Here is a 27,618-nt window from a genome sequence, read left to right as displayed (position 1 = left end):
GCTTGCCGTGTAAAGGGACCTAACATCTAGGTAGTCAGCCCCAAGAATTAATTGATAAGTTAATCAGCTATGTGGGGAACGACACAGAAAGGAACGTTATAGTAGTGGGTGATCTGAATTCACCAAATGTTAACTGAGAAGGGACCGCAAATGACAGAAAGCATGAACAACAAATGGTGAATAGGCTAAGTTAATATAGAAAAGACTGCTGAATCAGAAAGTGACAAAACCAACTAGAGGGAAAAATATTCTTGATGTATTGCTGATAAAATCAAACGAGCTCTATAGAGAAACTGAAGTGAGGGATGGTATAAGTGATCACGAAGCTGTCTTTGTCATAGCTGAAAATGAATTGGATCCAAAGAAATGGAAAAGTAGGACTACTAAGCAACACCATATGGTTGCTAAGAGTAGCATAGGAAAATTTTTTAAAAGCAATTATGATCAATGTAAAATGGTAAACAAAAAATATAAACAGCCTGTGGGATGGGTTTAAAACAATTGTTGAGGAGTGTGAAAACAGGTAAATACTTTTAAAGGTGGTGAGGAATGATGAGGACCCTTTAAATCATAACAGGGAAATAAAGTGATTAACCTTCCAGTACTAAAATTTGGTCTCTGAGGCTAACTGCTCAATTATTCTGCTATAACTTTGGTGTGCATGCTTATCCCACACTCTGAGCAATGGTATCTTCAAATCAGTCAGTTTACTTATTGCTGCTTGAATGTTAATTGCCCGGCACAAGTTCTTAACAAAAATTTCATTTGGTCTCTCACACCAAAGTTAACATTCGGTTCTTTGTTGGAAATGAATTATGAACATGAACAAGAGTACATGCTGCAATTACTGATGAAATCTGAAGAGAGTGATGTGACTGCAGAAGATTTTGAAGATTTTGTGGAAGAAGATCAACTTGAATGTCGTGAAGAAGATTCAGAATTGGAACAGGACGTGGAGGAAAACAGGATGAGAAAGATATTGGTAATGGGTCATCTACACAACAAAATTAACAAGATATTATTCTGCATTTCATTGGGAAAGACAGTTTCATGAAATGGAAAATGCATATTCCTCCTGAAAATATGAGAACTCACTCATTGAATATCATAACTCATTTGCCTGAGGTGAAAGGACTGGCAAGAAATTAGATTTCTATTGTTAATATATGGAACTGCTTTTTTCATGCTAGAATTCTAAACATTCTGGTCAATTGTACAAATCTTTCTATAACCCATGAACATTATTACCAAGAATATTGAACTGCAAGACCCACTGACTTAGTGAAAATGAAGGCTTTGTTAGGTCTCTTGTGTTACTTTCTGGTGTATGTAAGACAACTAATGGTACATCAATTGAGATATTTTGTTTCACTTTGTCACTGGAGAGATTTAAGTTTCTTTTGAGGCATATTAGATTTGACCAGTGGCGTATACTGAGGGATACCAAGGCTATCAGTGAAGCCCTAACCTCAAATGAGAATGATGGAAATCTAAAACACATTATATTGTAAACATCTGACACATTGTTCCATTTGCAAACCTTGAAAACAATGAGAAAAGATGTTGCACGTATTTCTGAGAACAAGGCTTCGGAGACTGATATTGCAGCCTAGACTCTCATCCCTCTCCCCTCGATTCATCTCGAGCGGCTTGCTGCTGTACGCCTACAGGCGCAGGGACCAGGTGGGTGATAGGTGTGCTAGGCTTCGGTCCATCAGACTGCCACTGCTAAGTATCAACCACCCTTTACTCATCGTATATACTTCCTCACCTCATCCTTCTGACTTAATTATATAGATAACAGAGTGCTGGTATTTCACTCCCGTTTACTTCTACATCCTTGTAGGAAGACACTGCAGGCCTGCTGTTATAGGAGTAATATAGTTTTATTTTTATAGGCAGATCTGCTAAAATGAAATGCAATCTTTCAGGTTTAGTGTTCTCTTTTGTTGGTTGGAATCGAACCCTTGATCATGGGTCGGACACCACCACTGATCTTCCAAGGAAGATAATTAACCAGTGAATGATAGGTATGATCACTGTAAAATTCAACTTTTTAATTTAATAATAATAATAATAATAATAATAATAATAATAATAATAATAATAATAATAATAATAATAATAATAATAATAATAATAATAATAATAATAATAATAATAATAATAATAATAATAATAATAATAATAATAATAATAATAATAATAATGCATGGCATCTGTATAGGCTTGGTGGCAACCCATGAAAATCTACAGCCTGTTTCCAGTCATTGGACCGGGTCGGGAATGGAATGAAAGAAGCCCCAATCTAGCGGCGATGATATGAATTGTGCCAGCTGCCAAGGCCTGTCGCACTTCTCTGGGGCAATGATTAATGACTGACAAATGAAATGAAATGATATTGGAGAGTGTTGCTGGAATGAAAGATGACAGGGAAAAATGCAGTACCCAGAGGAAAACCTGTCCCGCCTCCGCTTTGTCCAGCACAAATCTCACATGGAGTGACCGGGATTTGAACCACAGAACCCAGAGTTGAGAGGCTGGTGCGCTGCTATCTCAGCCACGGAGGCAGTTTGGTGGCGACCTAATGAGGATAAAATGAATGGCGAAGATGTCATAAATACCCAGTCCCCAAGCCAGGGGAATTAACAGCATGATGTGGTTGATTCTGAAAATTGAACCGGGGCCATCAGACCAAAGGCAAGCATTCTATCCATTTAGCCCCAAAGCTGGACTTCAATTTGCTAAACCTTAGGCTACCATCTCGACTGATCAGATGTTGAGTATTGGCAGTGGCAGGGGCCAGGTCAGTAGCTTGTGAAGCAGCCTTGACAACGCAGCAGGCTTCTCCATTGGCTATTGGCTGCAGCTCAAAACGTGTAAGCCTTGACATTTCCTAAACCAACTATCTAAAAGGGATAACCTAAGTCTACTGGTAGCCCACATCTTGATCCCAGCATATGCCACTGGATTTGACAACAAAGAAATGAGGCTGCACAGACAAGAAACAGATAAATTGGCTGTAATTCAGGATGTATTTGATATTTTTGTGGCAGATTGTCAAGCTTGGTAGGAAAACTTGAGGTTTTCAGAAGATTTCTTTTTTTTGCTAGGGGCTTTACGTCACACCGACACAGATAGGTCTTATGGCGACAATGGGATAGGAAAGGCCTAGGAGTTGGAAGGAAGCAGCCATGGCCTTAATTAAGGTACAGCCCCAGCATTTGCCTGGTGTGAAAATGGGAAACCACGGAAAACCATCTTCAGGGCTGCTGATAGTGGGATTCGAACCTACTATCTCCCGGATGCAAGCTCACAGCCGCGTGCCACTACGCGCATGGCCAACTCGCCCGGTATTCAGAAGATGTGGCTTTCACCAGTATATCTAAAGCAAGCCCAATGAATATGGGATTAAAATCTATGCATAGTGTGTGCTAAAATGTTTTATACATCACACCTTGAGGTATATGTTGGTAAACAGCCCGATGGCCCATGTTCTGTAGATAACAGCGCGAAAGCAGTAGTTGAAAGACCCTATGCTAATACAGAAAGGAATGTGACCATGGAAAGTTTATTGAAAAACCCTAAATTGACTTTGCTTGGTACCATGAGAAAAAACAAAAGTGAATTTGTGGAAGGGAAAACAGACCTGTCAGCTCCAGCATGTTTATGTTCCAGGCCAAGAAAACTCCACCCTACAATGATACATTCCCAGAAAAGACAAAAATGTGCTGTTTTTACCCACAATGCATCACAGTGTCAAAGCCAATCCCAACACCAAGATTTCCTATGGGAATCAACATCTATATCATCTGTAATGATCATGTTGTTATTTTATCTGAATCTATTGAAGGCCTGGAGAAATTACTGAGTGATATGGACACTGTCTTGGAGAAAGAGCACAAGATGAAAATACATAAATCCAAAACAAAAATAACAGAATTTAGTCAAATAAAATCAGGTGTTGCAGAAAATATTAGGTTAAGAAAATAATTCTTAAGGGATGTAAATAATATTGTTCTTGGATAGTAAAATAACTAACAATATCAGAAGTAATTAAGACATAAAATGCAGATCAGTACAAGCAAGGAAGACCAACAAAACAAAAAAAAAAAAAAATTCAACACTTCATATATAGGTATGTATATAGGGAAGAAGTTTTTGAAGACTCTTGCATGGAGCATGGCATTGTATGGAAGTGAAAAATGGATAATAATTAGTGTAGTAAGAAGGAAATAGAAGTTTTTGAGATGTAGTCTTACAGAAGAGTGCTGAAAGTATAATAGATTGTGGTGTCTGGAGAGAATTTGTGCAGGTTTTTCAATTCAACACCCATGGGCAACCAGCATGTCTGTGTGGATGAGGTCCTATCTTAAGATGAAATCTAATGTGGCAATAACACCCAGTCCCCAAACCAGAGGAAATAACTACCAAAAGTAAAAATCATTGACCTGGCCAGGAATCAAACCTGGAACTCCTTGGCGAAAAGCCAGATAATACTGAAAGTGAGATGAGTTGACTGGATTACAAATGAGGAGATACTGAATTGAGTTGTTGTGAGCAGAATTATTTGGCAAAATTTGAACAGAAGAAGAAGAAATAGATTGATGGGACACCTCCTGAGACACCCAGGACCTGTTCAGTCAGTTTAGGAGGGAAGTGTAGAGGGTAAGAACTGTATGGTAGACTGGAGCATGGACATGACAAAGAGATTGGAGTAGATGTAGGATACGGTAGTTATATGTAAATGAAAAGGCTAGCACAAAGTAGGGTGGCATGAAGGACTCTATGAAATCAGTTTTTGGAATGATGACCAAAACATTAACAACAATAACAGATCTCCTTTGTACAATGAAAAAATACATAACAACACTGTATATAAAGTTTTCATCCAAAACCAATTTGTTTACAGTGGTCATATCATTATTGTGGAGTGTTATTAGTTCATTAATTACTGGTCATACTTCATGGTTAATTTCTTATGACAGTTTACTCCTTGCAAAGTTTTATAAGGCTGTAGAATGAACTACCTTCTAAAAACAAGTATTACTTTAAAATTTAAACATAGAGAACAACAAAGTACACAGGTATTTACTCATGATTCCTGCGTTGTAGTAATGAGACACGATTAACACCCTCTTCTTCAGCTCAGGCAGTAACACAAGTTGTGAAAAATTACAGAAAGATAATCAGCCCCTACAGAGGCAGACTGAAGGGCTACTTTCATTGGAAACACAAATTTCAAATTCCAGTGGTCAGCATTAATGTGTATTTTTTCTTAATTTGGCCATACTTATACCATAGAAAGGCTTGATTGATTGATGCTTGTTGTTTAAAGGGGCCTAACATCTAAGGTCATCAACCCATCATACAAAGGATGGGGTTTTATCACCATCATTACTCTAACAAAGAAATAGAGTGCTTTGAACTGAAATGTAGTAGGTAAATGACAGACTCAAAAGTCTCTGCAAATGTCAGTCTTTCCTTTATCTTGAAAGTGGATCTGCAGCTTGAAGTTGTCCTACAGAATTAACCTTGAGACTTAGAGCAGGTACGTGACAATGAAAGGGCTTAAAAAAGGATCAAGGTATTTATCATTCTGCATCACTGCTCATGTGTTCATGTGCACCCATAAATTGCTGTAGGGTCAGGTTATTTCTCCTTCAGTAGGCAGTCAGTATTTTGGAGGAGCACAGCTATCATGAAATCATCATCAGGTATGATCACATGTAAAATACCCTATATGGACCTAAAAGAATATTATTTAATGTGTGGTCATATGTATGTGATGATTTAAGCTGTAAATGGATGCTCATTAGCCCTACTCTTACAAAAAAAATGACAAATTTGTATAACTTGCTCAGTTACTGGAGTAATTTTATCATCTAACAATTTGAGAAAGTTGTCAATTGGAAAAAATAGTGTTAATTTGATTCAGAAGGTTGGCCATACTGGTCATTAAATTTCAAAGTTTGTTCATACTGTTTATGTTTGCCCACTCTTCAATAGTGATTCATTTAAAACCAGTAGTTTAAAGAAAATTTGCAAAAGTGAGTTTGGCAAAGCTGTAGAGTCTACCCTGCAATGTTAGTAACACGAGGCAACACTATGCGGCACATACGAAGTTACTGTCCTTTGTTTAATACTTAGGTTTCCACTAGTAGCGCTGAGGTAAGTAGATGTGAGTAGAATAGCACTGCTGCCAACTGTTGGTTTGATATGCCTATAGTTTTTTTCTCGCCATGTGGACAGTATGCGCCATGGCAATAGAAAAGAGCCTCTCGAAGGGAGTGCGGCCCCAAAGGGGCCACTGTTCTCATGGCAGAGATTGGCCTGGATGTGCGAAGATAGGTTACAACTACTAAATTACTTTTCTCTTGCCGTGTGGACAGTATGTGCCGTGATGATAGGAAAGAGTCTCTCGAAAAGAGAGTGGCCCTGAATGGGCCACTGTTCTCATGACAGAGATTGGCCTGGATGTGCAAAAATACGTTAAAACTAATAAATGACCTTTATTTCTTGCTGTAAGCCCTGAGATTAAAGGAGGAATTGAGAAAGTGTAAGGTTACCGTCTGATGCCATGACACTTTCAAACTTCGTGGGCCTCCTTAGTCTTTTTTCTTTTGCAGTGGTTGATAACGTCAGCCAATGCCCGTGATCCCCACTACTTTAGGTTATAAAAGTAAATATACTTCTTTGGGGCAGGTGGGTTGGATCCTGGCAGGCATAATGAACACCTCTCCTCCAGAATCATTTATAGGTAAGAATAGCCGCATTGAAACTAACATATTATGAAATAATCCTTGCAGAGTAGACTGTACATTTCTACCGTGAGTTTACGTAATTATTTCAGAAAATAACATTAAAAAGTGGTCATTAAATGGTAAAGATTGATTTTGCACATCTTTTATTCCTTCCTATGTATCATGGGTTTGATTCCTGGTTCACTCAGTTGATATTTAATTGAAAGTTTAAATTCGAGAGACCTGTATCTGCAGATATATTAAATAAATGTTGTTCACAACAAAGTTTCAGGAAACTGGCATCTCTAGTAACAAATGCAGTCAAAGGGATGCTAAATGATGACATTAATTTAACATCCCTAACTTCTCATATATTGAATTTTTTTCTATTTGTTTTTTTTAAGTCGCACAGACACAGATAGGTCTTATAGTGACGATGGGATAGGAAAGGCCTGGGAATGGGAAGGAAGCGGCCGCGCCCTTAATTAAGGTACAGCCCCAGCATTTGCCTGGTGTGAAAATGGGAAACCACGGAAAACCATATTCAGGGCTACTGACAGTGGAGTTTGAACTCACTATCTCCCGGATGCGAGCTCACAGCTGCACGCTCCTAACCGCATGGCCAACTCACCCGATCATATATTGAATGACCACTTATGACCATAAATTCAATTTTCTTTTAACAAACTTTGAGCGATTTGGTGCATGTTTCATTTTCTGTACAAGTCACCACAATCCCTGTAGGTTATTTATATTGATATGATAACTGCCTCTGAGACTGGTTTTGTTTTGTTTATGATGTCAAACTTGTCTTTGTAAAATACCTGTGGATAATTAGTTATTGTTGCTAGCTGATGCTCTGTGTTTTATTGTTCTTATTGTGATTATGCCATGTTTGTAGAAGGAAGTTATGTAAGGAATGTTGTAATTAATACCTGTATTACATGTATAGGAAAGGAACAAACAAATGTTAAATCAAGTCAATGAGCAGGGGGGGGGGGGGGGCTTGTGGGTGTGGATAAGGAAGGAACACATATAATAAGACAAACATAATGACAGGTCAGTGTGGGAAGGGAGAGCAAAGGAAATAGGAGAAGGACAAGGATGGTGGTAAAAGAATAGGAACACAGGACAACACCAAAGGAGAAAAGGATGCCAATGGGATTACAATATAAGTATAGGAAAGGAACAAACAATTGTCAAATCAGGGGTTCATCTTGTGTTCCAATTCTTTTACCACCTGTATTTATTTTAGTCTTATGTTTCTTCCCTTTTCCTGTATGTATCTAACTTCGTTCTTACCCTACACTTATCCCACATGAAGACTGAAGATCTGTCAAGACAGCCCCTCAATGAGTGTTGATGTCCACCCTGCTGATGAAGCTGGGAAGCAGAAATGAGCTTGTTGGGGGCTGAGAAGAGATGGATGTAGAAGAACTGGGAATGGTGAGGGGAGAGTCTTTCTATTTGAATATGTGCAGATTGTTCTTGTCCTTTTGTGTTTCCATGTTTGACCTCATCAGGTATTTATCTTGCTCCCTCCTCGCGCACTGACCTGCCATTATGTTTGTCCTATTATGTGTGTTCCTTTCTTATTCTCTCTCTCTCTGACTTGAACATATTACATGTTATGACAAGGAAACAAAGAGGTGTATTTCATAACAAATTATGCTAACGATGCTAGAAGAGTGGCAGTGTTTGCTAACATTAGGTGGGAAGAAAGCATAGGAAATACTAAAAATACAATCTACTGTAAGTTATTCGTCTTAATAAACAGTTTGGCACCAGACAAGCTGACCATATGGTTAGGGTTGCGCAGCTGTGAACTTGCATCTGGGAGATAGTGGGTTCGAATCCCACTGTTGGCAGACCTGAAGATGGTTTCCCATTTTCACACCAGGCTGTACTTTAATTAAGGCCATGGCCACTTCCTTCATACTCCTAGGCCTTCCCTATTCCATCGTCGCCATAAGACCTATAGGTCTTATGTCGGTGCGACATAAAGAAAAAAAAAGGCAGTGTTTTAAAAGAATTAATAATAATGTTATTTGCTTTACGTCCCACTAACTACTCTTTTATGGTCTTTGGAGACGCTGAGGTGCCGGAATTTAGTCCCGCAGGAGTTCTTTTATGTGCCAGTAAATCTACCGACATGAGGCTGACGTATTTGAGCACCTTCAAATACCACCGGACTGAGCCAGGATCGAACCTGCCAAGTTGGGGTCAGAAGGCCAGCGCCTCAACCGTCTGAGCCACTCAGCCTAGCTTTAAAAGAATTAAGAGGAAGGCTAGAGATTGCAAGTTAGGAAATATGTTAGATGAGACTAAAAGACAAGTTTGTTTGTGGTTTATCAAAAGGACTGGTGTTAGATAAAGTCTGCAAAGAAAATCATATGATATCATTAAAAGTCCTACCAGTAATTGAAGTATCTGTGAAGAAAGAGGCTGCTTTCATGAGAGCTTCATCAACATATTAAGAGGTCGACCACGTTGTTATTGTGAAGTATATCACACCATTCAATACCAGGCAGCTCAATGAGAAAGAAAGGCTGAGCTAGTGTAAGTGTTGTGGAGGAAATAATCATAATTTTAATGCAAGTAATTTTAAGAGTTACAGATGCTGTAATCATAACTGCAACCACTTTGGTACTTATATCAGGTATTGAATTGTTGGGAATTAATTGCGTAGGTGTGCATGATGAACATCAGTCAGTATCAAATTTTGTTCAGATGAACTTCTGCAATAATGATGTAATCAGACCTTAGACTGTTAATAACAAACATTTATGTATGGAGCTGGATTCTGGAGCAGGAATTTCAGTCATTCTGAAGATTATTTATAAGGAACAGTTTGGTAATTTTAAAATGTGCTCTTCTAATGTTCATTTAAGAATGCTTGATAACCATATAGTTGTTATGGTTGGGGAAATTGAAGTTACTGTATGTTATAATAATATTAGTTGACTCTGTAGGTTGATAGTTGTTGAAGAAGGAAATAGGGAATTGTTGGATAGAGAATTGATGGTTGAATATAAATTGCTTCATTGTACTAAGTTGGAAGTCCCTGTTAATGTTGTGATTGTTGATGAAGATCTAGCAAAGTTGATTGGTAAATACAGTAGTGGCAATTGGGAGTTGAAAGTGCAAGGGCAAAAAAATAAAATACAACAAGCAGTACCCGGATTTGTGGGATATAGCAGTTGGTGGAGGGGGAGGATATACGTCAAAACTGAAAGGAAGAAAAGCTACAAAGTGGTAAGCTTTCTGATGCTCTCTGAGCGAATTTCGACAGAGGTAAAAGCTGATATACCAATTTAAGTGCGGTAATAATAGTTTTGTGTGATTTTGATTGAATACTATACAATAAAACTTTTGCCATAGGAACAATATTACACATTTATTACAATTAAATAAAAGTACAGTGTGATTACACAATTAAAATAATTTAATATTTGACCACACACTAAGAAATTAACAGACACTAAAGAGACTTGCAGACTAACGAATGTGCACGGCAAGTGGGTAAATCATCATGACCTTGGCAAAAATATATACCCTGCTACCCTTCCTTACAGCACCAGCAAAGTGTATACTACGTCATGACATTTTGTGCATATTTCTGCTTAAAATTTTGTTAATGATTAAAGAAAATAAGGAAAGAATCAGCTGATAAGACGACAGGGCTCGTACAAATTGCTTTTTTTAATAATTCCTAGATTCAGCTGGCTGAAATGGAATAAAAATGTAATATTTTCTCCACAAAGTGGGGGGCAACTGCTCCCCCCCCTCGTCCCACCTAATCACTGCTACTGGGTAAACAGGATACCTTATTAAATTCTGTTATGAAAATGTTGTTGTTTGAGTTTTTACATACTAACTGCTGCATCCTACACCTGATCTAATCTGCTTGTCATATTCATATCTTGGTCTACCCCTAATGTTCTTACAGCCTACACTGCCCTCAAAAATCAACTGCACAACTCCTGGGTGTCTTAAGATGTGTCCTATCATTCTATCTCTTCTTCTTGTCGAATTTTGCCAAATTGATTTTCTCTCACCAATTTGATTCAGTATCTCTTCATTCATGATTCAATCTATCTATCTCACCTTCAGCATTCTTCTGTAACACCACATTTCAAATGCTTCAATTCTCCTTCTTTCTGAGCTAGTTATCATCCATGTTTTACTTCCATTCATTGCCACGCTCCAGATGAAAGCCTTCAAAAATATCAGTCTAATTCCTATATCAATGTTCAAAGTGAGCAATTTTTTTTTTTTTTTTTTTTTTTAAAGAAAGGCCTTCCTTACTTGTGCTAGTCTGCATTTTGTGTCCTCCTTACTTCTGCCATTGTTATTTATTTTACTAGAAAAGTAACAATATTCATTGCTTCCTTTAAGACTTTGTTCCCTAATCTAACATTACTTGCATCACCTGACTTTTTTCGACTGCACTCCATTACTTGTGTTTTGGACTGATTTATTTTCATCTTGTACTCCTTATCCAAGACTTCATCCATACCATTCAGCAACTTCTCCAGATCTTCTGCAGTCTCAGATAAACTAACAATATCATCAGCAAACCTCAGGGTTTTTATTTCCTCTCCTTGGATTCTGATTCCCTTCCCAAATTCCTCTTTGATTTCCTTTACTGCCTGTTCTATATAAACATTAAAAAGGAAGGGGGACAAACTGCAACAGTGTCTCACTCCTTTCTGGATTTCTGCTTCTTTTTCAAAGCCCTCGATCCTTATTACTGCTGACTGATTTTTATACAGATTGTAGATAATCCTTAGTTTTCAGTATTTGATCCCAATCACCTTCAGAATCTGAAATAGTCCAATCAACATTATCAAATGCCTTTTCTAGACCTACAGACGCCATGTATGTGAGCTTGTCATTCTTAATTCGATCCTCTAAGATCAGACGTAAAGTCAGTATTTCTTCACGTGTGAAATTGAATTGGGAGAAGATCAATTTGGCTTCAGAAGAAATGTAGGAACATGTGATGTCGACAAGCACTCAATTGTAGTGATAAGATTTTAACTCATTTTACCAAAGGACTTTCAATGGACAAATGTTTGAAGTGTACTTGGGTGAAAAAACTATCTCTTCGGGAACACATGTCATACACTCAGTGTCTACATAGCATAATCTAAGCAGCCTGATTATTTCCTTGTTCCTCCCTCCCCTATCTTCCAATTTTTCCTTTTATCTATCTTCTATTTTATAGACCTAATTTCCATTTTCTACTTGTGCGTTATTTAAATTAAATTTCTAATGCTGCTTATTTTTATAATCGGAATTGTGGCTTTTACGCATCTTTGTGACCCTAACTGCATGATATAGATGTTGCTTCCTATAGGGAACATGAAATATTTGTCCTGAATGAGTAAATTTACAATAACAATACAATGGTCTGTTATTGGACATTATAAATTTTCCAGCTAACTCATTCTTGGTTGCCTGCGTTTCGCCCTCGTGTGCTAAGATGGGCTCATCAGTTGGTACTTAGCACACCTACCAAGATGCATGGCTAGTGCATACCGTGGAGGCTACTACTAATACTACACGTTTTCATTCCTCCCCTGAAGGGGGAGGCGGGCCTCTTGGACGGTGACGCCGTCTCTCAGGCCGGGAGATTTGTTACGGTGAAGGAGATATGCAGAGAAGGTGAAGGGTAGGCGGCCATGGCCTATACTACGAACTGTCCCGGCATTTGCCTTAGTGCAGGAGAATGGAAAACCATTCTCAGGACAGCCGACGGGTAGGACCAGGCGTGAAGTCCGGCACTGTGTCCCAGGCCCGTCTCCCGAATGCAGAGGCGTAGAGCCATGGTAGAGCCGTGGTCAACTTTCCTCTGCTCGATTGACCGGTCAGAGTACAGAGCATATGGGACAACAACCCACTCTGCATCTACCGACGCCGTGGAGGCTTTGTTCATTCAAGAACGTTTTCATTCCCCACCCTGAGGGGGTGGGGCGGGCCACCTGAAGGGTTACACCCTCCCTCTGGCCGGGAGCTTGGGCGGAGTTGAGGAGATTTGATAGAAGGAGAGGGGAAAGGAGATATGTGATTAAGGAGTGGGGAGAATAGGGGCCTCTTGGCTAAGTTTTTTTTTTTTTTTTTTACAAATGAGAGATGAGGCTTTATTGAGCAGAGATACAATAGTATATGTTAAATACAGAGCTTTACATGATGGTGTGACGGAAAAGATGGAGGGCTAGGAGATGGTAAAATGAGGAGAAGTTAACAAGGGAAGTGAGGATACGGTGGAAAAGGTCCGGGTTAGGTAAGGGAGGCATAAAGTAGTTGGGAGGTGGTGGAGCGGGGAGATGAGGTCGGTGTGTGTCGGCAGCTGGAGTCTCACCAGAAATGTGGGACCGTCGGAGTTATAGATGCGGGATGCTCTCTTGACAGGTACTCCGGCCTGGCGAAGGTCACGTGTGATGGCAGCAGGCGCTATGTTGGGGTCCATACTGCACAGAACACAGCTGTAAGTTGAGGTATGATCAGATGGCGGTGGTGGCGAAGATGAACGTGCCGCATTGTCAGGAGGATCGGTAGAAGTTCCCTCGATAGATGGTGGTTGAGACGTTTCCTGACGACGTGTCTGTTCAGGATTGGGACGGAGAGGAAGAGAGGTCAGGAGAGGAGATGGATGGCATGAGGTGGTAGTAGTAATAGAAGTCATGAGAGAAAGTTGCGTAGAAGTAGTGGTGATAATGGGAGTAGTCGTGGTAGTGACAGGTACGGTAGGTGAAATGTTGGGAGAGATAGGAACAGAGATGAAAGTAATTGCGATGGTGTTAGTGGTGCAACAAGAAGACGATGGAAGTGGGGGTGGTGTATATGGTGGAGGCGGGCGAGCAGCGGGCGGTACAGGTTCTTGAGCGTTGATGTGTGCTGGTGTAGATGATACACGATGACGTCTGCGCTGGATAACCACGCCGGTAGCTTGGACGGAATGGCCGGTACTGGCAGAATGGAAATGAAGAAGAATCTCCAGTGCAGGAACAGAGCCGTAATAGAGGCAAGTGACACTGAAGACACCGAGCCGGCGAAGTTCATTAGCAATGTATTCAACCGATAGAGCTGGGTCAACATCACTTACTAGGAGAGGAGACATGGCTGGCTGGGAAAGGCTGTCAACCCGACTTGTGGACATCCGATATGCTAATTGGCTCAGCGAAGAACGAAGTATAGATGTGGCGTCCTCTGGCTGATCAAAAATACAGGAAGAGCCAAAGGAGTGATGAGCCCTCGTTCCCCCTCGTGGAGGCTACTACTACTACTACCACTAGTACTAAACGTTTTCATTCCTCCCCTGAAGGGGGAGGTGGGCCACTTAGACGGTGACGCCATCTCTCAGGCCGGAAGATTTGTTATGGTGAAGGAGATGTGCGGAGAAGGTGAGGGGGTAGGCGGCTGTGGCCTATACTACGAACTGTCCCTGCATTCGCCTTAGTGCAGGAGAATGGAAAACCATGGAAAACCATTCTCAGGACAGCCGACGGGTGGGACCAGGCGTGAAGTCCGGCACTGTGCCCCAGCCCGTCTCCTGAATGCAGAGGCATAGAGCCACAGGAAAGCCGTGGCCAACTTTCCTCTGCTCAGTTGGCCGGTCAGAGTACAGAGCATATGGGACAACAACCCACTCTGCATCTACTGACCCCGTGGAGGCATCCTCATCATCATCATCAAGGCAGTTATTTCATTCCCACTCCTCTTGCAAGGAGGGGGCGGGCCATCAGCTCAACTAGGAGCTTTTTGGCTGTAGGGTATAAGGAAAAGAAGTGAAGGAAAATAAAAGTGGGTGTATGTGCTGTACATACAAGAATTGGAGGGAAAATAATGGACTGGCGCAAAGGCACCGCGACAACACAAAGCACCCCGCTTAAGCAGACCCCTACAAATACCAGAGTAATAAAGTCGAGAAATTGAATTGCGTATCTCGGACGTGCAATACCAAAAAGAGAATTTATTACAGAGAGTTACGTACAGAGTTTACATGTATTGAGCTGGTACAGTTGGCAGGTTCGATATGAAGTTGTAGAAGGAAGGACTGGGGTAGTATTGCAGCATAAGGTAGTATAGGGATGTGGTGATATTTGTGATTGAGGTGGTGAAAAGACAAAAAAGGTCCAATATCGGGAGGGGCGGTAGGACAAAGGTGGGATGTGGAGCAGGTAGATAAACGGTTGACGGGGGCGGGGTGGGTGGCGGAGCTGGCTGAAGGCTATGAGGAGGGTAATGAGGAGGGGAGCATGCGGCATGGGGTGGGGAGCGAGAGTGCTCCACTCTGTAGGTTCGCCTGTGAAGTCAGACGCCGTTGGAGATCAGATAGTGGACGTCGTCATCCGATGAAAGTTGTAGGTGGACCATAAACGTAGGGCCGTTGGCGTTGAATATACGGTATGCTCGACGTGCTGGGATGCCTGCTATTTGAAGTTCGTTCAGTAGGTCCTGTTCGGTGATGGCAGGGTCAACACCATGGAGGACACAGCTCGGAGATGGAAGGTGGCGATGGGCTGTTGCAGTGGCTGCTTGTCTGTGAAAGGCTTGCTGAGCTGTGGTGGTGTGTGGTGGTGGCATCCAGGGAGTTGGCAGGCAGCTGCTGGGGATTAGGTAAGGTGGCAGATAGGGAGGTGGTGGGGATGGACATGATAAGAGAGGGGTAAATAGTCGTGGTATTAAGGGTAGAAGTATACGGGGGAGTATGGGCAGAAGTGGTGAAGGTTGTGGTAGTTACAATAGCAGTGGTGAGTGTGGATGTCATGGAGGTGGGGGGCGCTGAAGACTGGTGGAGTGTGCGAGGTTGACTGACATGAACAGTGGAAATGGGGTTAGGATGAAGGCGCGTTTCCTGTAAGATTTCCTCAGGAGTAGGGACCACTTCATGTAGTCTGCCGTAGATTGTCGCACCGTTGGATATGAAGTCTGCCGTGGCAACTGGATCGTGGAAGTAGGCCAGGATCTGCTGTGAAAGGATTTGATTCTTTTCGGAGCCGGAGAATGCTGTACACTGGGGTGCCGGACTGGCGAAGTTCAAGCTCAATGAATAGTTCTGAGAAAGTGGTGTCCACGTCCTTGATGAGGCAGGTATACATTGTGAAGGGGGGAGGCGACAGCCAACGAGGCGTCTGCCTATTGATTGTTCTTGGGCCGACTGAGTAGCTGATGGGTGGAGGGTCACCCAGCCGATAAAATCACGTGGAGTGTGATGAGACGTTGTGGATGCCGTGCAGTTTTTTTTTACGGGGGGGGGCCCCCGTAGCGTGCTCCCCCGCTGTGACCATCAACTCAATCTACATGGCCTCCGACATGCTATTAATTTCTAAGAAGAAAGATAGCAGGGAAGAGTGGGAAGTGATACAAGGAGTATCTGCCGGTTTCCGAGTTAAACTCGCTACCATGGCAAGAGTTTGTGTTGGCACTGCTGGTGGCTTCAAGCAGCCTATGCAGTGGCCTCCACGGGGTCGGTAGATGCACAGTGTGTTGTTGTCCCATATGCTCTGTACTCTGACCGGCCAACCGAGCAGAGGAAATTTGGCCATGGCTTTCCCGTGGCTCTATGCCTCTGCATTCGGGAGACGGGCCTGGGGCACAGTGCTGGACTTCACGCCTGGTCCCACCCATCGGCTATCCTAAGAATGGTTTTCCATGGTTTTCCATTCTCCTGCACTAAGGCGAGTGCTGGGACAGTTCGTAGTATAGGCTACGGCCGCCTACCCCTCATCCTCTCCTCACATCTCCTTCACCGTAACAAATCTTCCGGCCTGAGAGACGGTGTCCCCTTCAGGGGAGGAATGAAAACGTTTAGTAGTAGTAGTAGCCTCCACGGTATCCTCTAGCCATGCGTCTTGGTAGGTGTGCTAAGTACCAAATGATGAGCCCACCTTAGCACACGAGGGCGAAACGCAGGCAACCAAGAATGAGTTCGCTGGAAAATTTATAATGTCCAATAATGGACCATTATATTGGTATCCTAACTGCATGCCCACTTGCTCGGTAGTATTAATTATTAGGAAATAATGTGCGAATTATATTTTCAGCAAGCAAGCCTCGGACCTATGGGAGTAATGGAGTCCCACTCCCATTTGACAGGCGAGGGACTCCTTGGAAACAACTTGGCGAACGAATGGAATTCGATGGGGAGCTATCAATATTAATGGGGCTTATGGAAGAAAGAAGGTAGAACTGGCTGAGTCAGCAAAGAGGATGCATCTGGATGTGCTAGGAGTAAGTGATATTCGGGTAAGGGGAGATAAGGAGGAAGAGATAGGAGATTATAAAGTGTACTTGACGGGTGTTAGAAAGGGAAGGGCAGAGTCTGGGGTAGGGCTCTTTATCAGGAATACCATTGCACGCAACATAGTTTCGGATAGGCACGTAAATGAGCGAATGATGTGGGTAGATTTGTCAGTGGGAGGAATTAGGACAAGGATTGTGTCTGTGTATTCACCATGTGAGGGTGCAGATGAGGATGAAGTTGACAAGTTTTATGAAGCATTGAGTGACATTGTGGTCAGGGTCAACAGCAAGGATAGAATAGTGCTAATGGGCAATTTCAATGCGAGAGTTGGGAATAGAACTGAAGGATACGAAAGGGTGATTGGTAAATGTGGGGAAGATATGGAAGCTAATGGGAATGGGAAGCGTTTGCTGGACTTCTGTGCTAGTATGGGTTTAGCTGTTACGAATACATTCTTTAAGCATAAGGCTATTCACCGCTACACATGGGAGGCTAGGGGTACCAGATCCATAATAGACTATATCTTAACAGACTTTGAATTCAGGAAATCTTTTAGGAATGTACGAGTTTTTCGGGGATTTTTCGATGATACAGATCACTATCTGATCTGTAGTGAACTAAGTATCTGTAGGCCTAGGGTAGAGAAAGTGAAATCTGTCTGCAAACGAAAAAGGGTAGAAAATCTCCAGGACGAGGAAATTAGACAGAAATACATGGATATGATTAGTGAGAAGTTTCGAACAGTAGACAGTAAGCAGGTTCAGGATAAAGAAAGTGAATGGGTGGCATACAGGGATGCTGTAGTAGAAACAGCAAGGGAATGCCTAGGAACAACTGTGTGTAAAGATGGGAAAAGGCGAACATCTTGGTGGGATGATGAAGTGAGAGCAGCCTGTAAACGTAAAAAGAAGGCTTATCAGAAATGGCTCCAAACAAGGGCTGAGGCAGACAGGGATTTGTACGTAGATGAAAGAAACAGAGTGAAACAAATAGTTGTTGAATTCAAAAAGAAGTCATGGGAAGATTTTGGTAATAACCTGGAAAGGCTAGGTCAAGCAGCAGGGAAACCTTTCTGGACAGTAATAAAGAATCTTAAGAAGGGAGGGAAAAAGGAAATGAACAGTGTTTTGAGTAATTCAGGTGAACTCATAATAGATCCCAGGGAATCGCTGGAGAGGTGGAGGGAATATTTTGAACATCTTCTCAATGTAAAAGGAAATCATCATGGTGGTGTTGCAAACAGCCAAGCTCATGGGGAGGAGGAAAATGATGTTGGTGAAATTATGCTTGAGGAAGTGGAAAGGATAGTAAATAAACTCCATTGTCATAAGGCAGCAGGAATAGATGAAATTAGACCTGAAATGGTGAAGTATAGTGGGAAGGCAGGGATGAAATGGCTTCAGAGAGTAGTAAAATTAGCGTGGAGTGTTGGTAAGGTACCTTCAGATTGGACAAAAGCAGTAATTGCACCTATCTATAAGCAAGGGAACAGGAAGGATTGCAATAACTATCGAGGTATCTCATTGATTAGTATACCAGGCAAAGTATTCACTGGCATCTTGGAAGGGAGGGTGCGATCAGTCGTTGAGAGGAAATTGGATGAAAACCAGTGTGGTTTCAGACCACAGAGAGGCTGTCAGGATCAGATTTTCAGTATGAGCCAGGTAATTGAAAAATGCTACGAGAGGAATAGGCAGTTGTGTTTATGTTTCGTAGATCTAGAGAAAGCATATGACAGGGTACCGAGGGAAAAGATGTTCGCTATACTGGGGGACTATGGAATTAAAGGTAGATTATTAAAATCAATCAAAGGCAGTTATGTTGACAATTGGGCTTCAGTGAGAATTGATGGTAGAATGAGTTCTTGGTTCAGGGTACTTACAGGAGTTAGACAAGGCTGTAATCTTTCACCTTTGCTATTTGTAGTTTACATGGATCATATGCTGAAAGGTATAAAATGGCAGGGAGGGATTCAGTTAGGTGGAAATGTAGTAAGCAGCCTGGCCTATGCTGACGACTTGGTCTTAATGGCAGACTGTGCTGAAAGTCTGCAGTCTAACATCTTAGAACTTGAAAATAGGTGCAATGAGTATGGTATGAAAATTAGCCTCTCGAAGACTAAATTGATGTCAGTAGGTAAGAAATTCAACAGAATTGAATGTCAGATTGGTGATACAAAGCTAGAACAGGTCGATAATTTCAAGTATTTAGGTTGTGTTTTTTCCCAGGATGGTAATATAGTAAGCGAGATTGAATCAAGGTGTAGTAAAGCTAATGCAGTGAGCTCGCAGTTGCGATCAGCAGTATTCTGTAAGAAGGAAGTCAGCTCCCAGACGAAACTATCTTTACATTGGTCTGTTTTCAGACCAACTTTACGGGAGCGAAAGCTGGGTGGACTCAGGATATCTTATTCATAAGTTAGAAGTAACAGACATGAAAGTAGCAAGAATGATTGCTGGTACAAACGGGTGGGAACAATGGCAGGAGGGTACTCGGAATGAGGAGATAAAGGCTCATTTAGGAATGAACTCGATGGATGAAGCTGTACGCATAAACCAGCTTCGGTGGTGGGGTCATGTGAGGCGAATGGAGGAGGATAGGTTACCTAGGAGAATAATGGACTCTGTTATGGAGGGTAAGAGAAGTAGAGGGAGACCAAGACGACGATGGTTAGACTCTGTTTCTAATGATTTAAGGATAAGAGGTATAGAACTAAATGAGGCCACAACACTAGTTGCAAATCGAGGATTGTGGCGACGTTTAGTTAATTCTCAGAGGCTTGCAGACTGAACGCTGAAAGGCATAACAGTCTATAATGATAATGTATGTATGTATGTTGGTATAGCAGACGGTAAGGTTCTTCCTCTGAATGTTGCGTACTGCGTCGTGTATGTCTATGATCACTGAAGACTAAAAGAATAAACTCTTTGTCATCATACCAAGTTAATGTAGGTTTACAAACTCTTTTAAAAGATTGGTTCAGTATTACTTTACTTTATTTTAGAAGATTAATAAAAGAAGCATCAAAGGAACAAATTGGAATAATTTCTCAAATTACATCTCTCTTGATATAACTGAAAAATGAACAGAGCTCAACAGAAGATTATTCTACTTCCAGACAACACCATCCATTTGTGCCAGCTTCTATTAAGGAAAAATTAGAGATACCTAAATGATTTTGAAGAAAATACAAATTTGTATTAGTGAACCTATTAAAAATATTCTTGGGAAATGTAACTGCTGGATCTTGCTAAAATGTATCACATGAATATATCACTATGTAGCTCAAGATAACATCAAAAAACAAAACTTTAAAATGCCATCATTGCAAAGTACTGATGTTAAATCAATGGTGGTTCTAGAAGAAATATTTTGGATGGCCCTGAACCTATGTACTTGTATGCTCATTTTTTCAGAAATTCAAAAGCAGCATAATGTTCAACATGTCACATACATTTTCATGCTACATAATGAAGGTGTGAGATGAACTCATCAATGATGTAATTGGTTCACATATGAAGTGGTAGCTTTTCTCTTTCTGCTAGATTACTAAGCTGTTGCCTGGTCATAGTTGTCTTCAAGAATGTTTTGATAAGTTCCACTGTTGAGAAATTTTACTTTGCCTTGACAGTAGTCACAAGAAGAACTAATACAAATTTTAATAAATCTTTTATCTCCTTGTAACACCTTTCTCTTTGGTTAATTTAGAGAAAATGTGAAGTGTATTGTCACAATCCTGATACATTATTTTGAGAGGAGAACACTGACTATTTATATGTATGTATGTATGTTTAGTCATCAGCCCGAAGGCTGGTTGGATCCTCAACAGCTCCGCCATCAGCTGTCATAGATGGCCTAGGCATCACTGAAGAGGCGTACTAGGGAAATGAGGAGTGAGGTAGTTTCCCGTTGCTTTCCTCACTGAACCAGAAGTTGCTATTACGTATCAGTCTGCCAAGCCCACTGAAATGCATGCACCAACCGACCCTATGAGCAATATCTTCACACCATTCATAGCAGGGACTGGCTGCAGAAGAAATGGCATTACTAGCATCACTCATACCTCAGTCACTTTCATTTTGTCAAAGCTAAGGATAAAGCTGAGACAGATCAATGAAAGTAACAAAATTGCTCTAGCCTATACCAGAAGACATAGTGCACTGTAAACACTATGTCCTGCCAGCAAAGGCAAACTATTTATATAAGAAATAGATTCCTCATCTCAGTTACATACTCTACCAAAGGTGTAGAGGATTTTTGAATTCATGAGTAAATCTGAGGAAGGATCAGCAGCAGAAACAGTGTGAAATAAATCTGTATTCTGGTAAAAATCACTTATCCATCTCCTGCAGAATATTGTTTATAAAAAAATATGAAATGACACTGTTACATTCTCATCATGCTTGTGTCTTTTCTACCTGGTTTTTGTTGTCATTAATCTTTCCTAGAGTTATGGTTTTCAAAATTTGAAACTGCCACTGATTAAAATCCCAACTTACATCTCTTATATAGCCTAAATTACAGTAATTTCATAATTACATAGTTTCTATGTTATTTAAACTGAAACAGATAAATATATAATGCTCTTACTGCAAAATTCTCTTAAATCATACACTGTAAAAGGAAATGTATGTATGTATGTATGTATGTATGTATGTATGTATGTATAATTCCATTGATATTATACACAGATTGCATATCATGCAGAAGTGTACTCTGGTGCCTTGTCTTCACTGGAGCAGGAGTCAACTATATGATACGGACTAATATTAACATTGCTATTGTGGCTATGGTTTGGAACCAGGATCGGAATGGTGATAACACTGCAGCAGTAACTGAATGTTACCAGCCAGAGGTTTCACAAACTCACTCTATGAAGTTTAACTTCTCTAATGTTTCAAGTATCCAAGAAAGGAGTGAGGAGGAGGTAAGATTTTTAATTATAAGGGTCATATCTGAGTAGCATAGCATTGCTTTGATGTTTTAATAACACTTATTATATCATCAAGTTATGTTTTCCCAGATACTATTTTAATTCTTCAGTCCATGTGTTTCATACTTGACTGTAATATTTAGTCAGGATATTTTAGTTGGTTAAAAACTGTGGAATGTAATCTATATTTGGGAAATATTGTATACTAATGTTGCCTCAATGAATTGTTCCAAGATATTACCACCAAGAATTTATGGGAGTTTTTTCTATTTGGTCCCAAAATTCTCTCCTCAATTTACATGTATATTACTAGTTGATTACATTTTTCCAAAACAACATTAAGATACTTCTTCTTCTTCTTCTTCTTCTTCTTCTTCTTCTTCTTCTTCTTCTTCTTCTTCTTCTTCTTCTTCTTCTTCTTCTTCTTCTTCTTCCTTTTGGCATTGGGACTGTTTGCTACTTTCTATAAGTATTGCTATCCTCAGCAGATTCATTTCCTACCTCTTTGCCACCTCTCCAACATCCTAGATCCATTCATTCCTGGAACATCATCTTCTTCGCGTACGTTCAGGTCTAGCCTCAAATACTTGCTTTGGCTTCCTTTCTTCCTTCATTCTTGCAATGTGTGTGTACCATCTCAGTCCTTGTTTCTGGATTCCAGTTCCATCTTTAAAACTCTTTGAGTTGCTACATTTAGCTCTGCCTCTTCTGATTTTTTTATCTTCCAAAGCTATTTCATCTCCACTTTTACCACACTCTGATAGGGTCACAGAATATTACTTCTTTCTGGGGTGGTTGGTAGTGTGGTGCGTTATGTGCATATGAGGGAGTGTGTAAAGGGACAATCACTGACACCCAGTACTGAGCGAGTTGGCCGTGTGGTTAAGGTCATGCAGCTGTGCGCTTGCATTCGGGAGATAGTGGGTTTGAACCCCATTGTTGGCAGCCCTGAAGATGGTTGTTTGTGTTTTCCCATTTCCACACCAGGCAAATTTGCTGTACCTTAATAAAGGCCATGGCTGCTTCTTTCCCATTCCTAGCCCTTTCCCATCCCATCGTCACCATAAGACCTGCAGTATCAGTGTTGATGCAACATAAAGGAAATTGAAAAAAACAAAAAAAAAAAAAAAAAAAAAAACTAACACCCTTTCTCCAGTGTCCAATAACGGACCATTATATTGGTATTACCCTTTCTCCAAGTCATGGGAGTTAGCTAGGAATGGTTAAAATGCTCCACTCAGTCAGAAATCGAAACCGGGACCTCTGAACCGAAGGCAGCAATGCTGACCCCTTCGGCCAAGGCACCAGGCATTAATTATAATCAATATAAAAATTAATAAAAATGAAATTAATGAAAATTATTGAAAAACCAAAAAAAAAAAAAAAACTAACACCCTATCTCCAAGTCGTGGGAGTTAGCTAGGAATGGTTAAAATGCTCCACCCGGTCGGAAATCAAAACCGGGACCTCTGAACTGAAGGCAGCAATGCTGACCCCTTCGGCCAAGGCACCAGGCATTAATTATAATCAATATAAAAATTAATAAAAATGAAATTAATGAACATAAGTGTAAAATACATTTCTGAAACTTAATTTTGGCTGACAGTGTAGTTATTTATGTTGTGGATGTACAAAACATACATCAAACAATTGAGGAATTCAACATCAATAGCATTGTTTTCTCACAGTCCAGAAAATGTGTATACTACCCATAGATAACAGATTTTTCATATTCAAGAAGGGTGAAAAGCCGTAGCATGCTAACTACTGTGGCATTACACTTCATTGTATGGTAGAAAAGGTTTTTCAAACATAATCCATTCCCAATTAACACACTTACATAGAGGACTACTAGGCAGGATTTTGTCCAAAACGTTCAACAATAGAACACATCTGACAAATCCTTAAGAATTGCAACTTATAAACTTCATTATGGATTCTGTATTGACTTTACATATATTAATTTTTATTCCTTGACAGAAAAATTATATTTGGTTCCACCTGTTCAGTACTAATTTACAATATTCTAATTAAATAGTCAACATTTAGGACATGTTTCAGCATATGCCATTATTATTACTTATTCATAACAAAATGCACGTATGAAAATAACAGGTTTTTAATGTTTGGTAGTGTTGGCTTGCATGATTTTCCACGCTTGGTACATCTTCCATGTTAACAGTAATCTATAAAATATATTAGAAAATTGCTAAATTCTTTGAAGAATTTTCCTTAATTTTAATTTTGTGGCTATTTCTAGCTGAGTGCAGCCCTAGTAAGGCAGACCCTCCAATGAGGGTGGCAGCATCTGCCATGTGTAGGTAACTGCGTGTTATTGTGGTGGAGGATAGTGTTATGTGTGGTGTGCGAGTTGCAGGGACAGCACAAACACCCAGCCCCCGGGCCATTGGAAGTAACCAATGAAGGTTAAAATGCCCGACCCGGCCGGGAATCAAACCCAGGATCCTCTGAACAGAAGGCCAGTACACTGACCATTCAGCCAACGAGTCGGACGAAAAATTTTCCTTCATATTATATTTATGTACAAAAATGTTTCATACTGAATGCTTAGTGCAGTTTTGATAGCCACGTGACAATGAGAATGCTTTAATATTCATGAAAATGTATGGAACTATAAAATTTTGAATTGTTGAAGGGGATATGTGTAGCCTCTTAGTACAGTTCTCTCTTTTCACTTTACTACAAACTATAAACTTGTTGTTTTTGCTTTGTGGTATCTTTAAAAATAATGTAGCCCCCTCCCCATTAGGGAATCCTGGATCTGCCTCTGAATGAGTGATTGATCACAGTGATGGAGTGTTCTGCTGCTTGGAGCACTGATGGGATATCAGGAGACCTGATGCCTCGGAGAGGTTCTTTGTTGTCGCTTGTTGTTTAAAGGGGCCTAAGATCTAAGGTCATAAATATTAAAGCCTGTATTGACAAAGAAATGTTGAGGTTAAGCAACATTCGACCTGTGCAGGTTATTGTACATAAAGAAATTTTGTGAATAAATTAATTCCATCCCCTGGTCTATGGAGATTGGGCAGCCGAAGTAGGGAACTGCCTGTAGGGGTGAAGTACTGTGGGGACTTCGAGGGCCTGGGACTGCTGCGGTAGCTGTGAAGGTCCTTCAGGAACTCTGAAAAGCGGTGGCGAAAGGGGCTCTGGTTAAGACACAGCAGGTCATTACGCTTGTTAGGTACAAAAAAAAAGAAGAAAAAAAAACAATGTAAATTTTAATCTTATAGCAGTAATAATTAATAATTTCATGTGGCTATTTATCATGTGTTGGTAACTGCATGTAATTGTGGTGGAGGATAGTGTTATGTGTGGTGTGTGAGTATCTTATAGCAGTTGTACAGTATTATTTGAAGTAATTCCACATACTTCATATGAGCTGATTATGTTTGTAAGTACAGAAGATATTATGAGTAGAATTTTGTAATATAAATTTACTAAGGATGAGCTGTGTGTTTAATGGAAAAATTGTTAGTGTAAATTGTACAATAGTGTATTTTAGGAAAATGTCTTTTTCTCTTGTTAATTTAGAATTTAGTGCTTGATAACAATGTATTTTTGTGTACCATTTTCCACCGTGGTAGACACCTCATTCACAAATATAGTGATTTTGATTTGATCTGAAAACTGAGGGGATTCCACCTTGACTGGTATTGAAACGGTGGACACTTCACAATATTTGGTTACCTCAAGAGGTTCTTTCAGTTGAGGAAACAAACCCAAGTCACTAGAACTCATGTCAGGATTAATGTGGAAGGTGTTCCAAGACTTCCCAATTCTATCGGTACCATTTACTTTCATTGACCTGTCTCAATCTCATTCTTGGATTTGACAATATAAAAGTGACTGACGTTTGAGCGATGCTAGTACTGTAATACTATTCCTTATGCAGCCAGTCCCTGTTATGAATGGTATTAAAATATCGCTCATAGGGTCAGTTCGTGCATGCATTTCAGTGAGCTTGGCGGACTGATATGTAAAAGAAACTTCTGGCTCAGTGAGGAAAGCAACAGGAAACTACCTCACTCCTCATTTCCCTAGTACACCTCTTCAGTGATGCATAGGTCATCTACAACAGCTGATTGTAGAACTGTTGAGGATTCAGCCAGCCTTCAGGCTGAATATCTAACATACCCACAACATGGTATACCCATTCCTAAGACAAATAATGTATGGACTGCAAGATAGTTGCAAACAAACGACTGCAGGTTATTCCTTATCCAGTGCCGATGACTGTAAAGCATCCTTATTCTTGTTGTATCTTGGATCTATACAATGCCTATTTACATGTACTAGTCCTTCAAGAAAGCCAAACAATTCGAACAGTATAATGGGCCTGGTAGTGAGATGTGATCGAAACGACCTCACTGTCTTGGAATGATGTGATTCCCATCTCCGATGTTGCACTACAGCTGATTTTACCACCTAACATAAGTGACACTTTCTCTCGTGTACCTTTAGGTGAGCACAGATACTCATCTACATGTTACCAACATAGAATGCACCCCTGGAGAAAGGAATCCCATATAACCCTGCAGATAGAAGTGGGTAGGTTGTGATGTTTGGAGAGTCACCTGAAACTGTAAGATCAGATGTAGATATATTATACTCTTGTCTTTTGCACCGGAGGTCAAGAAAGTGTAGAGTTTTAAACATGAAATTCTCATAAACTGCCAGTCTATAACAATACCCAAACTTTGGATTACAATAAGATTTTTTTAAATATATTTCCAGACAAGATTCAACTGGGATGAGAAACAGCAAGCATATGTATTGGGAGCGTTTTACTGGTTCTACTGGTCCACTCAAATTCCTGGTGGTATCCTCTCACAGCGATATGGCTTTAAAGTGGTCTTTGGGTGCAGTAATCTGTTTATGTGTGTCACTACATTCCTCATTCCATTATTTGCAACAGTTGATCCCTGGGCTCTGGTTGCCCTAAGAATGATACAAGGCCTTGTTGGGGTATGTATAAAATCCACTATCATCATAATTTAAGAGTTATAACTTGAATTGTATTAATTTTGGGTTAAGTTCTCTTGTTCCCATAACTTCAAGGTAAAGAAATTTTCTACAGAAGATTGAATAGTAGACATACCAAGGTAGTTATGATTACATGGTATATTGAGAAAGTGACAGAACCAACTAAAGGGCAAAATATTTTAGATGTGATGCTGATAAAACTGATCAAGCTCTATTGAGAAACTGAAGTGGCAGGTGATATAACTGCAGGAAGCTGTTTTTGTCATTGTTAAAAATAAATGTGGTAGAAAGACAGGGTGTAAAAGTAGGGCTATTAGGCAGTACCATATGTTTGATAAAAGAACAGGCACAGTTTCTCCATAAGAGCTGCAAGGCTGTAGCTCCTCCCAGTGCTTGGCGAAGGCGAACAACAATATAATTGCATATACGAAATGTTTACTTCCTTTGAAGTATTTAAACTACTGTAACTCATTCTAAATCTGCCAGGGCCAGAGAGGCTGAGTGCAGTGGTATTCCAAAGAGTATGTGACACTCAGTCACTACCAAGCAAGACTGTAGTGCCACTGTTCTAGCTGTGCCTTACTCATGTGTTGTGCAGTTCACTCAGCACACAGAGAAAGCAGCAAGGAAGTCGGGCATGCAAGCGTGCCAGCTGGACTGCAGTGTGACCAGCCCTCAGCCAAGCA

The 27,618-nt window shown here is 40.5% G+C and overlaps 1 protein-coding gene across 5 annotated transcripts in view; it reads left to right on the top strand.

The window, feature by feature from the left end:
* Nucleotides 1-5,635: 5,635 nt before the first annotated feature.
* Nucleotides 5,636-27,618, top strand: part of LOC137496898 (sialin-like) — a 106,061-nt gene continuing 84,078 nt past the window's right edge. For 2 of the 5 annotated variants that reach the window (XM_068225478.1, XM_068225481.1), the window contains exons 1-3: nucleotides 5,636-5,717; nucleotides 21,687-21,922; nucleotides 26,684-26,914. In XM_068225478.1, coding sequence (XP_068081579.1) covers nucleotides 5,702-5,717; nucleotides 21,687-21,922; nucleotides 26,684-26,914 — 483 coding nt within the window. In that variant the 5' untranslated portion in view covers nucleotides 5,636-5,701. Of the gene's footprint in view, nucleotides 5,718-8,067; nucleotides 8,190-19,831; nucleotides 19,944-21,686; nucleotides 21,923-26,683; nucleotides 26,915-27,618 lie in introns of those variants that run through there. The other 3 variants (XM_068225482.1, XM_068225479.1, XM_068225480.1) reach the window with 3 other exon arrangements.

The sequence above is a fragment of the Anabrus simplex genome, chromosome 1, assembly GCF_040414725.1.
Source record: "Anabrus simplex isolate iqAnaSimp1 chromosome 1, ASM4041472v1, whole genome shotgun sequence".
Taxonomy (NCBI): Eukaryota; Metazoa; Arthropoda; class Insecta; order Orthoptera; family Tettigoniidae; genus Anabrus; species Anabrus simplex.
This window is presented reverse-complemented; position numbering and strand designations above follow the sequence as displayed.